This window comes from Diabrotica virgifera, chromosome 2 (genome assembly GCF_917563875.1).
Source record: "Diabrotica virgifera virgifera chromosome 2, PGI_DIABVI_V3a".
Classification (NCBI taxonomy): Eukaryota; Metazoa; Arthropoda; class Insecta; order Coleoptera; family Chrysomelidae; genus Diabrotica; species Diabrotica virgifera.
In genome coordinates this window covers 214,444,154-214,458,887 of record NC_065444.1, presented here as the reverse complement: position 1 = coordinate 214,458,887, position 14,734 = coordinate 214,444,154, and the positions used below count along the sequence as shown (strand labels likewise).

Sequence of the window (14,734 nt, the reverse complement as noted above, 5' to 3'; positions counted from 1 at the left end):
AGTTATAACAAATTCAAAATTTAAACATAAAGAAGTACACAAATACACGAGAGTACAAGACAACAGAAACGAAAAATCAATCATAGATTACTTTTTGGTAAGCAGCAACAAATGGAAAAGAGTACAGGATACGAAAGTGAAAAGAGGCTCAGACATTGGTAGTGACCACCATCTAGTAATAATGAGAATGAGAACAACAGAAGAAAAAGAAGAAAAGAGAAGAAAGGTAGTAAATGAAAAAATAAAAAGTTACAAATTAAAAGAGAAAAGATATAAGAAGAAGTTCCAAGAAAAATTAGACAATACCCTGAAAGGTAGGGCAAAAAATACAAATATAGAAGAAAAATGGGAATATCTAAAAACCAGCATAATCAAAGCAGCTGAGGAAACTTGTGGGAAAGCAAAAATAGCAAATACTAACATGAGGAGAACGGAATGGTGGACGGAAGAAATACGAGAGAAAATAAAGAATAAAAAAGACAAATGGAAGAGATACCTAAGCACAAAACACCCAGAAGATTACGAGGCATATAAAGAAAAAAGGAAAGAGGTTAAAATAGCGGTGAAAGCAGGAAAGGAAAGGTCATGGGAGAGATTTGGACAAAAAATGACAAAAAATTATAGGGAAAACCAAAAACTCTTCTACGGCGCATGAAAACAACTCAGACAAAAGAAAGAGCACACGATGCCGAATATAAAAGACAAGAATGGAAACGTACTAACAGAAGAAAAACAAATAATGGAAAGATGGAGAGAACATTTCAAAGAGCTAACTCATGCAGACACGGACAACACAGAGGAGATACAAGAATGGAATGAAGAACAACAAGTGGAATCCATAACAAGAGAGGAATTAGAGAAAGCGATAGAAAGAGTAAAATTGGGCAAAGCACCAGGCAAGGATCATATCACCCCGGAAATGATAAAATTCATGGGGACAGAGGGAATGGATAGCATGAAAGAACTAATGAATGATATCATAAATAGAGCAGAATTACCAAAGGACTGGAAGAAAGACATTATACTACCAATACACAAAAAGGGAGACAAGAGAAACTGTAATAATTACCGAGGTATCACCATATCAAGTATCCCTAAAAAGGTTTTCGCAAGAATAATAGAGACAAGAATAAAAACCCAAATAGAAACAACTATGGAAGACACACAGTGTGGATTCAGAAAGGAGAGAAGCACGCAAGACCTAATATTCACATTAAGACAAGTAAGTGAGAAGGTAATCAAGAAGAATAGAGAGATACATATGTGCTTCATTGACCTGGAAAAGGCGTTTGACAGAATCCGAAGAAAGGACGTATGGACACTAAAAGAAAGGGGAGTCGACAGACATATAATAGAAGTAATAAAGGATATGTACAAAAATAATACAAATAAAATAAGAACAAATAACGAGGAATCCAGAGAATTTAATACAAGTCAAGGCGTCAAACAGGGATGCGTGCTGAGTCCACTGCTATTCTCAGTGGTACTGGATGAAGCGATAAAGAAAGCCAAGAGAAGAATGAAAAAACTAACATTAGGATACTGGCAAATGAAACGGATTCAACTATCGGAGCTACTATTTGCAGACGACATGGTATTGATAGCAGAAACCAGAGAAGACTTACAGAACAATCTTTAAATTCTAGAAGAAGAACTATCAAACATAAATATGAAAATTAATACAGAGAAAACAAAAACAATGATAATTTCAAATACGAGGAATACACACGCAATAGAATTAGACGGGAAACAACTAGAGCAAGTGGAATATTTTAAATATCTAGGAGTAATAATCGAAGCAAATGGTAAACAAGACATGGAAATAAACGAGAGAATGGGACGAACAGGAAGCTTATTTAACGCTATGAAAACAACATTTTTGGGGAAAAAGGAGATACCGGAGAAAGTAAAAACGGCAGTCGTTAAATCAGTAGTTAGACCAACAATCATGTATAGCAGCGAGACATGAACATTGACGGGGAGACAAAAATCCAGAGTAAATGCTATGGAAATGAGATTCCTGAGGAAAATAGCAAACAGAAAGAGGACAGACAAAATACGAAACGAAACAATTAGACAAAACCTAAAACTGGAACCAATCAATGAAAAAATAGTGGAGGGACAACTAAGATGGTTCGGGCACGTGTGTAGAATGTCGAACGAGAGGCTTACAAAACGAGTGTTCGAAACGAGAGTGCAGGGGAAAAACAAAAGAGGAAGACCAAGAGTTATGTGGGTAGATGAAATCAGGAAAGAAGTCGAGAAGAAGGGATTGACATTGGAAAGTGCAAGAAACTTAACGCAAGATCGGAAAGCATGGAGACTACAATGCCAAACTCAACTCCACCAGTCTTACACCTAACGGTAGAAAGGCTTAGGACTAAGTAAGTAAGTAAGTATTATTACTTAAAGATCCCTAACAACACACAACATTCCAGGAATGTACTACCAAAGTTCTATCAATATTTGAATGTCCTGGATATTTAGTGAACATTCGGTGAACATCTGATTAAATTATTCCTGGAATGTTACCATAAGACATTCTGTGAACATACTACCAATGTTCCTATATGTTCATTTTCAAATTCACGGCGCATGTATTTGTGCATGGTGCTTAGAGAGGGCATCACGTGACTAAAAACGACCAATGACCTCACTTCACTTCGGACTTCGGCCATATTGGCATGCATCTTGGCCTTGGCCACCTTGCCGTGCGTGATCGTTGTTTGTTTTTATTTGTGCTTTTTAAGAATATTTTTTTAATTCGGATACTTTTATAATAACTTTAATAGTATTATTAACATAGTGCATAAAATCAGTTGGAGTAGCAGAAGCAATGTAGATAAAAAATCTGCAGGAATAACATTTCAAAGGTTAGTACCTCTGCAAATATGTAAACAAAGGCATGCCCCTGTTTCAGAAAATATCCATTTATTATTTTAATAATTGCGAATAAGCCACAAACTTGCTTATTCCTAACTAAAATAGTAAATAGAGATAATAACAAACGGATTATTTGTAAAATTAATTTTTTTTTTTCGTTTTTGCTAATGTGTGGGTTTATAAACAGGATGGTAGACCACACACTATAATAGTACCAACTAATGAATACACAGTATGAATAGTATAGTCGGTTCGCTAAACTTAGTCTCAGACACAACTGGCTAGTGATTTTAGTAAATAATTTTGACAATTTCGTAAAATTGGCAAAAAAATAATAACTAAATAGTTAGTAATTTTGTCAAAATTGGCCAAAAACAAAAAAATTACCTACTAAAATCACTAGCCAGTTGTGTCTAGGGAAACGACTATACTAATAAACAATTTCTAAGCTGCTTTTTATAATATTTTTTGAGTTCATTAATCATATTTTTTTTTTAAAACTAAAATTTGTTAATAATGCTCAGTAATGCATATATTTTGTATTTTTAGCTTTCCAGAAGATCCTGCGAAGAAGGCATGAAGTATTGATCAGATTTGTTAATAGAGCAGTATGTTCAAAACATTTTTTAGAAAACGATATTGACAGAGCTTCACTTTCAACTGTTCGTTTGAGAGACTGTGCTGTTCCAATAGCTTATATCACACAGGTAATATGCTTAACCCAATTAATAATACAATTACAATATACAGTTGGAAAAATTAAAGAATAGGGCTTTTCATTTACAGTCATTTGTTTCGAGCGTCTGTCATATGTCGTATAATCCGTGTTGTATTAATATTATACACAGATTATATAACATATGACAGAAGCTCGAAACAAATGACAATCGATGAAAAGCCCTATAGGGCTTTGTTCATTGTCATTTGTTTCGAGCTTCTGTCATGTGTCACATATATTAATATATCTACGTCATACGTCTTTGGTTTGTATTATTGGTTATATCAATAACGTATGACGTAGATATATTAATATTATGTGACACATGACAGAAGCTCGAAACAAATGACTGTGACTGAAAAGCCCTATAACCATGAACGATCACATCAATCACTTATTTTATATAGGGCTTTTCATTCACAGTCATTTGTTTCGAGCTTCTGTCATGTGTCACATAATATTAATATATCTACGACATACGTTATTGGTATATACAATAATACAAACCAAAGACGTATGACGTATATATATTAAATCTTTTTTTATAAATCTAGTCTTTTTATATAAATCACAAACGTTTGTTATAGAAAAAGATCATCATCATCATCATCATTGGCTCGACAGCCCTTTCTGGGCTGGATCTTGTCCTGTTCCAGGATTCTTCTCCACTCTGATCTGTTTCGTGCTTTTTTTCTCCAGTTTATTATTTTTAAGGTTTTTATATCATTTCCTATTTGTTCTAAAATAGAAAAAGATAGCAAATACAAAATAAGTGATTGATGTGAACGTTCATGGGTATAGGGCTTTTCATTCACAGTCATTTTTTTCGAGCTTTTGTCATGTGTCACATAATATTAATATATCTACGACATACGTTATTGGTATATACAATAATACACATGACAGAAGCTCGAAACAAATGACAATCGATGAAAAGCCCTATTCTTTCATTTTTCCAACTGTAGATACCGTTGCTCTTCATTATCTACATCAGAGATCTAAGTTGACATTGTTGCCCAATTACAAAAAATTTTTGAATTCATTTTAAGTCCAATATATCACATAATTATTGCGAAGTAGATTATACAGGAAAACAGATTAATATTGAATGTAAATAAATAAAAACATCAGAAATAGAAAACAAGAATTAAGTTATAATCTTAAGTTAAAGTAAATAATAAAAACAATAAATATAATAAAACAAAATACTTATTTGTTTGTGAAAAAGCTATTTCTTTGTGGCATTTTTGTAATTATTGTAACTATTTTAATGGGGAAATAAGCCACAATTTACTTGAAAAATAACTTTATTATGGTTTCTACTTCCACATCGGACGTCGTTGTCAAAATACAAAATGTTTTATTATTTTCTTTATTAAATATTATTTATTTAAATATTATTTAATTTGTTATTTATTTTATTATTATTATTTATGCATATTATTACCTGTAAATATTTCTTCTGATTGTTAATTGTAAAGGATAGAAAAATTACCATTTATTTTATTTTCTTTTAGAATCAGCTGAGAGAAGTGGTCTACAAAAAAACCAGGAAGGAAATGGAATATGTGGCTATGAAAGGCAAAAGAAAGGTTTACAAAGCAAATGTGACACATTTTTTTATAGGAATATCAGTAAATTACATTAAAAAAATGTATGAAAAGATTTTTTGCAATAAAAATGTTTATATTTATCAAGGATGTATTATTTGGTATGGCCACATATCGTCAGTGATGTGACAATACCTCCTATCTGTTTTTTCATGAGATTTGTAAGATAGACTAAAAACTTGTTTGAGCCACCTCCTGTTTTCATATATTTTTTGACTTGTTTTGCAGTAAATTTAACTATCTATTTACTACAAAACCAGTCTAAGTCAGAACTTACGTATGAAAACAGGAGGTGACCTTAAAAAATGTTTTTCGTCTCCTGCAAACCTCATGAAAAAAGATATAGGAGGTATTGTCACATCACTGACGATATATTTCAGAGAATGTCTAAAAAATATACTGTGAATGTTCAAAGAACGTTCGTAGACATTCATGGAATGTTCCAACAAGACATTTAGTCTAAAAAAATATACTGTGAATGTCCAAAGAACATTCATGGAATGTCCCAACAAGACATTCAGTCTAAAAAATATACTGTGAATGTCCAAAGAACATTCGTATACATTCATGGAATGTTCCAACAAGACATTCAGTCTAAAACATATACTGTGAATGTCCAAAAAACATTCGTAGACATTCATGGAATGTTCCAACAGAACATTCTAAGAATATTTAAAATGCTGACACAGCACTTTCCTGGGACTTTCCAGGGACATTCGTGTGCATTTGGGGACATTCCAGGAATGTTTTCAATGTCCTGTGAGTACCTTCTAGGAACATTCCTGGAATGTTTTGTGTTATTAGGGATAATACCTTAGTAATAAAATAATGACAAAAAATTCTTCAGGGCCTTGTAGGGGGGGGGCTATAAACTTTGATTTAGTTACTTTCTGACTTTCATAATAATAACTTTTAACCGAGATATTAAGCCTTGAAAATCGCCATTTTTCGTTTTTTTCAATTTTAAATTGCTTATAACTCGAAAAAGATCAACTTTAGAGAAAAATTATAATGGATATTGTGCAGAATGGTCCAAAAAATAAAAAAAAATAGTATGGACCAAACATATTTATTTTTGCAATTTGAACAAAAAAAATTGTACAAAAAAATTTGGACCACTTTTCGCGTGGGCTACTTCTTGAACCTTATTCTGGGATAGACATTCTAAAAATCCTTTATGACGTCAAAATGAATGACTCACTGAAAGAAGGGTTTGGGATAAACTGTATCTACCTACTTACGTACGATTTATGAAAAATGAAAACCGTGAACTAGACTTTCAATGGCACGCTATATACTTAATAGATACTAATTAAAATTATAATACAAACATTTATACATTAAAACCTAAAAATATTCTCAATACCAAGTCGGGGAAGATCGCCAACCAGAGGTATACAGATCTTATTAGGAAACTCCCAGACAAGAATATATCAAAATCGATAAAAATAGCGAAAGATAGAGAAAAATGGTACAAGAGATTTCAAGAAATCGAGATGCTTGGAATGGCGACTAGGAAGATGAATGATTATGATTGTTATGCCAGCTTTAATGAAAAATTTACTCAAAAAGCTCTAACTGGAAGCAATGACCTTACAATAATAGTATATTATGCAACGAGCATTTAATGATGGTCATTATGAAGCGAGTATAAGGGTTACGAAACGAGCCGTATGCGGCGAGTTTCGTATAGAGTACGAGCTTCATAATGATAATTAAATGCAAGTTATATACACTATTTTTTCTATGATCATTCACAAAAAAACATATTCAATTTTATTAATTTTGCAACACAAATAAATTCAGTAGTTTGTCAGTTTGACGGTTTGTTTACATATTGAGAACTGTCAAAGCGTAAATATTTAACTCGCCGTTGGTCACTGCGCGTGTACCACCTTTATCGCGAATGCCATATCGCGATTCTATTGATTAAAAATATGTATCTTATTCTAAAAATCTGTATCTTAACGAAAATCTGTATCATAATGAAGTTCATTATGATACAGGTAGTGACATCACAATAATGTGAGCGGCCGTGGAGTAACGGCATAATCGTTCGCCTCATACGCCAGTGCACGTGGGTTCGAGCCCTGCCAAAGACAAACCATTTTCATTTCCAATAATGACACGAGCCATCTCACCGTGCCTCGGAGAGCACGTTAAGCCATCGGTCCCCCTGGGCTAGTGTACATCGGCACTAGTTACTTAAAACAGGGTTAAAGATGTAAATGGCGCCGGAACTGTCCGAAAGGATCTCTCCGGCAAAAATGCCATATGATATTATTATTATTATTATTATTATTAGTGACATCATAATTGATATAATATTATAGTATGAGAATAGAAAAAACATCATTTTGACTGTAAACTTGATAGCCAAAAATTACGTAGCATTTATAAGAGGTGACACATTTCTAATCACAGTGTATTACGATAAATAATAATAAATATCTTTCAAGGAATAATTATAAAAAAAATCGTCATAACATCATACCAAACCTGTAATTCTCAAGTATTCTGAAAATTATAGGTGATGTATTATTGATAAGAACAATCATGATAAAAGATCTGCATGATAAAAAATTATTTAAAAAGCCCCAATTACCATAATCAGCAAATGACTAAATAAAGGTGTGATAGTAATATTATAGCAAATATAACCTTTATTAATTATAAATAATTTATGTCATCATAAAAAATAACTAGCGTTGCTAATGTCATCATAAAATAACATAAAGTGTTTTTGTTTTATTATAAGACGGTAGGTAAATAGATGCACTTTTTGAAAAACAGGAAGAAATATTTGAAAACTTTATAGTGTCGAGTCTTGGACTGTGAATCAAATTAATCTAAATTACTTTTAGGGTAAGAACAGAGCAAGTGGGTCGAGGTGGAGGTGTAGGTCGCGGTGGATGCTACTAGTTAAGTCGCGGTCGATGTCGACAGCACATAGCAAGGAGGTCACCTGCGCTGTCAATCGAGCTAGAATAACTATCAAGTGAAATAGTTTCATGAAATTTGAAGAAATTCAAAAATAAACTGAATACAAAAAAGGGATTATATAAAAAGTATCAACTCAGATAGCGCAGGTAATGACAACTTGGCTTCGAACGGACTAATCACAGAGAAGCATCCTTGTAAGCCGCGCAGTAGACATCCATGTAAAACAAACTCATTTTATTTTAAAAATCATTGATGTAAACCTCCATTCCTTCCATTCACAACAATGTATTTGTTTTACATGGATATCGACATCGACCGCGACCTCCACCTCCATCTCCACCTCCACCTCCACTGCAACCTACTTGTTCTGTTCTTACCCTAAGGCTTTTGAAATGTGGTGCAATAGAAGAATTTTAAGAGTTTTTTGGGTGGAGATTCGAAAATACACAATACTAGAACGTATCAGCGAGACTACTGAGATTAAAAGCATCAAGAAGAGAAAGCTGGAATATGTCGGACAGGTAATGAGATGTCCCAAATATAGGTTGCTACAAAATATTATGCAAAGGAAAATAGCAGGCAATCGCAGTCCAGGACGAAAAAAACCTCATGGTTGAAGAACTTGCGAGATTGGTATTGTGTTGCTACAAGCATGTTATTTAGGGTGGTAGTGAATAAAATTAAGATAGCGATGATGATAACCAACATTCTGAAAGGGCATGGTACATTAAGAAGAAGTAGGTCAATAGACATATAACAGAATCTACGACAATAGTAGAAACTACTGTACAGAGAAATATATTAGACCAGGGCGCATATGTAAAAATATTAGTACATTTGGATGTTGAGAGGTGACTCTCTTGACTTTTGCAGATCAGAAATTGCTTGAAAATAACTCATATAATAATATTTGAGTTATCCTCCCACTCAAAAAGGTCCGGAACATTGTTTAAATAATCAAAATGTCAAAAAATTAAGGAAAAATTCGATTTCTTTCTTGGTTTTTTGATTATAACTTTAAAAGTATTCATTTTTGAGAAAGGTTGTACCGACATAAAAGTTGCATAATTAAATTTCCTACAATATAGGATTAACTTAAAATTTTAAAAATTGTCACCCTTGTTGCAAAACAGCAATAATTTCGAAAAACCCATAAAAAACAAGTATTCGCATTTTACGTTTTTCAACCATTTATGCTACACTTAGCACCTTCATATTTCACCCAGAAAACCTTTATGATATGATAAAACAATACTATAAATTTTATTAAGATCGATTTAACAGATTTTGCAAAATTAATTTTGCAATCCAGCTTTCGCAAAAAAATTCATTTTTTCCAAAATGTTGCAGCACTGAAAATAAAGCAGACAGCAAGTTGAATTTTTTTGAATATGAAAGAATACTGTACCTTTCATTTGCAATTTGCAAAAGTAAAATCGGTTAACTACCACGGCGTCAAGAATTTTTTTAAATAAACATTAATTTTTGGTGCTACGCGCAGGACAGCGGATACGTTCGCTCTGATTGGGCATTCCAATTACCTTTTATAATGATTGCTAAATTTTCATTTTTAGTAAATTTCGAAATAAATAAATAAATTTGTTTCTTGCAAAATAAAAACAAATCTGTCCTTTGAAATAACACTTTTTTAGCAAAAATTTTCTTTGTTCATATATTTTAACTTATAGAAAATAAAAGTGTATTATTTTTAAACATATGCAATTGTTTAAACAATTTTTCACAAACAATAATCAAATTAGTTTTATTTTTGTGGAATTAAAATATGAACATAACAACAAACTATAGAGTGAGAAAATAATATATTAGATAAACATTGGAAGAAATTTTGGTGGAAATCAACTTGTGTGAATCGAACACCGCTGTCCTGCGCGTAGCACCAAAAATTAATGTTTATTTAAAAAAAACCTGACGCCGCGCGCCGTGGTAGTTAACCGATTTTAATTTTGCAAACTGCAAATGAAAGGTACAGTATTCTTCTATTTGTAAAAAAAAGATTAACTTCCTATCTGCTTTATTTTTGAAATAATAAAAATGATTTTTTTTTGCGAAAGCTGGATTGCAAAATTTCTTTTGCAAAATCTTTTAAACCGATCTTAACTAAATTTACAGTATTGTTTTATCATATCATAATGTTTTCTTGGGGAAAACATGAAGGTCCTAAATGTAGCAGAAAAGGTTGAAAAACGTAAAATGCGAATACTTGTTTTTTATGTTTTTTTCGCAATTATTGCTATTTTTGCAACAAAGGTAACAATTGAAAAAATTTGTAACCAATCTTATATTGTAGAAAATTTAATTACACAACTTTTATTTTAGCGCAACTTTTCTTGTAAGTAAATACTTTTAAAGTTATAATCAAAAAACCAAGAAAAAAATCGAATTTTTCCTTCATTTTTTGACATATTGATTATTCAAACAATGTTCCGGACCTTTTTGAGTGGGAGGATAACTCAATTATTATTATATGGGCTAATTCCAAGCAATTTCTGCAAAAAAATTAGAGTCACCTCTCAACGTCCATCTCAAAACAGATCCATCCACCTTGGACTATATTCGTTATATTAAAATAAAAATATCCAAAGCTTAGTCCATTTACTCACGGTTGTTGCTCCAAATTTTAAAGAACCGCTTGGATTGACATGAAATTGGACATACGCATAGCTAACATGTCAAAGAAAAAAATGCCGATGTGTGGTTTTCACCTGGGAGTGAGTTTCGCCCCTTTTCCGAGGTGAAAAAATATACGTTCAAAATAAGTCCGGAAGTGGATAAACTGACTACAGTGGAACCCCGATAAGTCGGCCCCCGATAACCCGGAAGTCCGGCTAACCCGGACCGATTTTCATCAGACAAAAATTTAACAAATAAACAATTTAACAATTTTATCAAATAAAAATGTATGTAGGTCAAATAATATTTGAGAGATAATGTGTATTTGTGTAATTTGAACACATATAAGTATGTACAACAGTAAAAATGATTCATGCACACGGCGGCAGGCAGAGCGACCGTCTCAGCTTATCGGAAAGAACAGGCACCTGTCTGTATTCCTTTTTCGTTATTTATGTCAAACTGTCTTAGCATTGTTTAAAATAGACGTGACTATTTAAAAATTCTTTTTTAAAACAATGGCCTTAGTCTGTTCTTAAATAACAACATTGTTTTAATCACTTCCGTTCTGTAATTGTGCTTCAGATTGTGTTTGCCTGATTTTTGTCTACGTAATGGTAACAAAACTGTAATGTTAACAAAACGTAAAAATGTTGTGACAATGGAAAAGAAACTAGAAACATTAGGTAGGATTGATAAAGGCGAATCTTTAAAATAAATTTATTGCAGCATCATAATATGATATTATGATACCATAGGTCTGGATCCCGCGTATGAAAAAAAAGTTGATTAATAGCAAGCTAAAAATTTGTTAATAGCTTAAGGGTGTCTAGTCGGATAAACTTTGATATATGAGAACACTGGAACAGGGGCAGTTTTAATTGTGGAACAGGTAAAAAATCTGGAACGGTCAGAACACGAAAATGGCACATTTGTTTTGTCCGACAGAACAGACATAAACTCTCCGAACAGAGATTAAACTCTCATGCAAAAATCAGACTGCTATTTATCACCTGTCATAATTCCTGTCATTTGACATATTCTACATGTTCCACTCATTAAAACGCCAATTTGGTGATAAATAGCAGTCTGATTTTTGCATGAGAGTTTAATCTCTGTTCGGAGAGTTTAAGTCTGTTCTGTCGGACAAAATACATGTGCCGTTTTCGTGGTCTGACCGTTCCAAATTTTTAGCCTGTTCCACAGTTAAAACTTCCCGTGTTCCAGTGTTCCCATATATTAATGTTTGTCCGACTAGACACCCTTAAGCTAATAACAAATTTTCAGCTTGCTATTTATCAACTTTTTTTTCGTACGCGGGATCCAGACCTACCATATTATGGTGTCGGTACATCTCTACAGTATGACTGAGTTTTTTACCAAGAAATGAACAAAACTCTACACTCTATACAACTATACGTAATTTAGATGTGTACTGTGCATATGTGTTTCATGTTTTTGTAATTATAATGGAGGTTATTTATTAATTTTTACTATATTCTCCGGCTAACCCGGATTTTCGATAACCCGGATCGGCCGCGGTCCCGATTAATCCGGGTTATCGAGGTTCCACTGTAATTATAAGCATCTTTTGTTCTATAGAGTTTTTCACTAAGTCAATACTTTTCGAGATATTTACGAGTGAATATGTTCATTTTTCAACAAAAACAAATCAAGTTTTTAGACGGCTTTTTAAAAAAGTATAAAACCGCCAAAATATTGTTTATAAAAAAATTTAACAAAATGGTATATGCGTGAGATTTTTGGACCTAATAAAAGCAGAGTGGTACCTAACGAAGAATAGGCTCTTATTAGTCAAATTCCGAATTGAATACCACTTCACAAGTTACTCTACTTATTGTTTAATATGATATGATATGTAAGTTTCATTAGTTCAAAATGCTTACAGTAGGAAAAATGAAAGAATACACATGAACGAATATATAAAACACGCTGTATTTTCCTGTCACCGTGTCACACAAAAAATTGGCCAGCGCAAGTACATGTAATAATTATTGTTACATGTACATACCTGCATTGGACAATTTTCTTTGTGACACGGTGACAGGAAAATACAGTGTGTTTTATATGTTCGTTCATGGGTATTTCATTTTTCCGACTGTATTTTTGATCAAAATTTGGAGTACCTAAATTTTTTTTTAATTTTTAATTTTGAAAAAATACCTTTTTTCAAAATAATTTAAAAGTGTGATATTAAAAATCTTAGGGAGTAAAAAAATGTAGGTTTTGCTTTTTTGATTATATTATTTTTTTGTAGTTTTTCTGGAAGACAAAAATTAGTTAAGATATGGCTGTTCAAAATTAGCATCCAGTCGTGAATAGTGACTCGTTCAAACCCTTTCAACTACAGACCTTTTAGAAATAAGCACTTTGAGCCAATTAAGAGCGTATATAAACAATACATAAGTAAATTAACTTGTGAAGCGGTAACGATTAATTTCATTTGAGATGCTAATTAGAGAGTGATTTTCACGATTTTTTTTACCAAAAGAAGGGACAAACTATATTTTAAGCGTAAAACTTGCTTACTATTGATACTAGAAACGTTTTTAAAAACAAGAATCAACCTTTTTTTAAACACTTTTAGAAAGTTGTGATGAGTTTTCCCCAAAAAGTACTTCATTTATGTTTATTTCACCTTAAAATATTCGATTTAGAATTTGACGGATAATAACCTAATTTTCATTAGCTACAACTCTGCTTCTGCTAGGTCTGCAGATTTGTTTTTGCTAAGTATGATTTTTTAATAGAATATTTACTTTTTGAGTTAGTTGCGAAAATCCGTCTAAAAACGTGTTTTTTTTTGTTGTTTGTGTTATTCACTCACAAATATGTATTTCGAAAAGTATTGACTTTGACTATTGAGAAAATTTGCTTAGAATTAATCAGTTTATCCACTTTCGGACTTATTTTGAACGTAAGTTTTTTCATCCCCGAGAAGGGGTAAAATTCACCCCCACGACAAAGCACATATCGGCACAATATCACTTCTTTCCTCGAATTTTCAACAATTTCAGTCCTTACACTTTTTGTTCAGGTGTTGAAAATTGATCCCCTAAAGATTAGAAAAATAAAATTCTGGGTAGCTCGGCATGCAAGTTCAAATGCTCTACCAACAGCTATACCGAAGGCTATATCTACTTAATAATAAAATACTCTAAAATTATATACTTACACCCGTAACACACAGTATAATATGCCATGTACCTTTGCTATTAACAGGGCTATTTGATATAAATAACTGCCACAATACAAGAAGTACGAAGACTGCTATCATCTGTTGGAACAAAATTTCCGTAACATGAAAAATTCTTTCTTTTGACGTAGTCATAATTGTGAAACTGTGGCAGGTACTTCTCAAATCAAAAAGACTACTGAATCAATACGCATCAAAAATACTTAACGCTCTATCTATTTTATCTATAACGTTTACATATTTTTGATAAAAATGTAATCAGTCTTTTAATAGAACAGTATATTATTTCCCATTTAAAGAACTTCGTCAACGTCAGCAGGATGGGTCTTTTTTTATATTATAATAACCTTTCATAATCCAATCAGGAAATTTTTTTTAAGATTCCACATTTTTGATAGTTGTACGTTTGTTGGCGTTAACACCCTTGAAAACTCAATTTGGAAAAATTTACTAATAAGACTTTCTGACTTACTCACTTACTTACTCCGTGGCGTTACAACCCTTCGTAAGAGAAAAAATAAACAAAAATTTATTTCCAGCTTCAGATATTGATACTTTTAGCAGACAAAAACTTAAAAATAATTGGCAATTGCATTACAGAGAATGTAATATTGGCTCAAATTTTGCTCATTGTAACCCTAGGATATTCTCAAAAAGATGGTTTTACACAGAATATAACAGATATTTTATAAAGACCATTAATCGGTTGAGAGCCAATCATGCTCTTACGCC

At 32.3% G+C, this 14,734-nt stretch overlaps 1 protein-coding gene and 1 long non-coding RNA gene across 2 annotated transcripts in view; one reads left to right on the top strand and one right to left on the bottom strand.

Annotated features, from left to right (window-relative positions):
- Window positions 1-14,198, bottom strand: part of LOC114331600 (probable transmembrane reductase CYB561D1) — a 44,567-nt gene extending 30,369 nt beyond the window's left edge. The window contains exon 1 of the mRNA XM_028281202.2: window positions 13,982-14,198. Coding sequence (XP_028137003.2) covers window positions 13,982-14,137 — 156 coding nt within the window. The 5' untranslated portion in view covers window positions 14,138-14,198. The remainder of the gene's footprint in view (window positions 1-13,981) is intronic.
- On the top strand, window positions 2,695-5,294 carry LOC126879815 (uncharacterized). The gene is made up of 2 exons (XR_007696286.1): window positions 2,695-3,590; window positions 5,119-5,294. It is a non-coding gene; the product is annotated as an uncharacterized LOC126879815 (long non-coding RNA).
- Window positions 14,199-14,734: the final 536 nt, after the last annotated feature.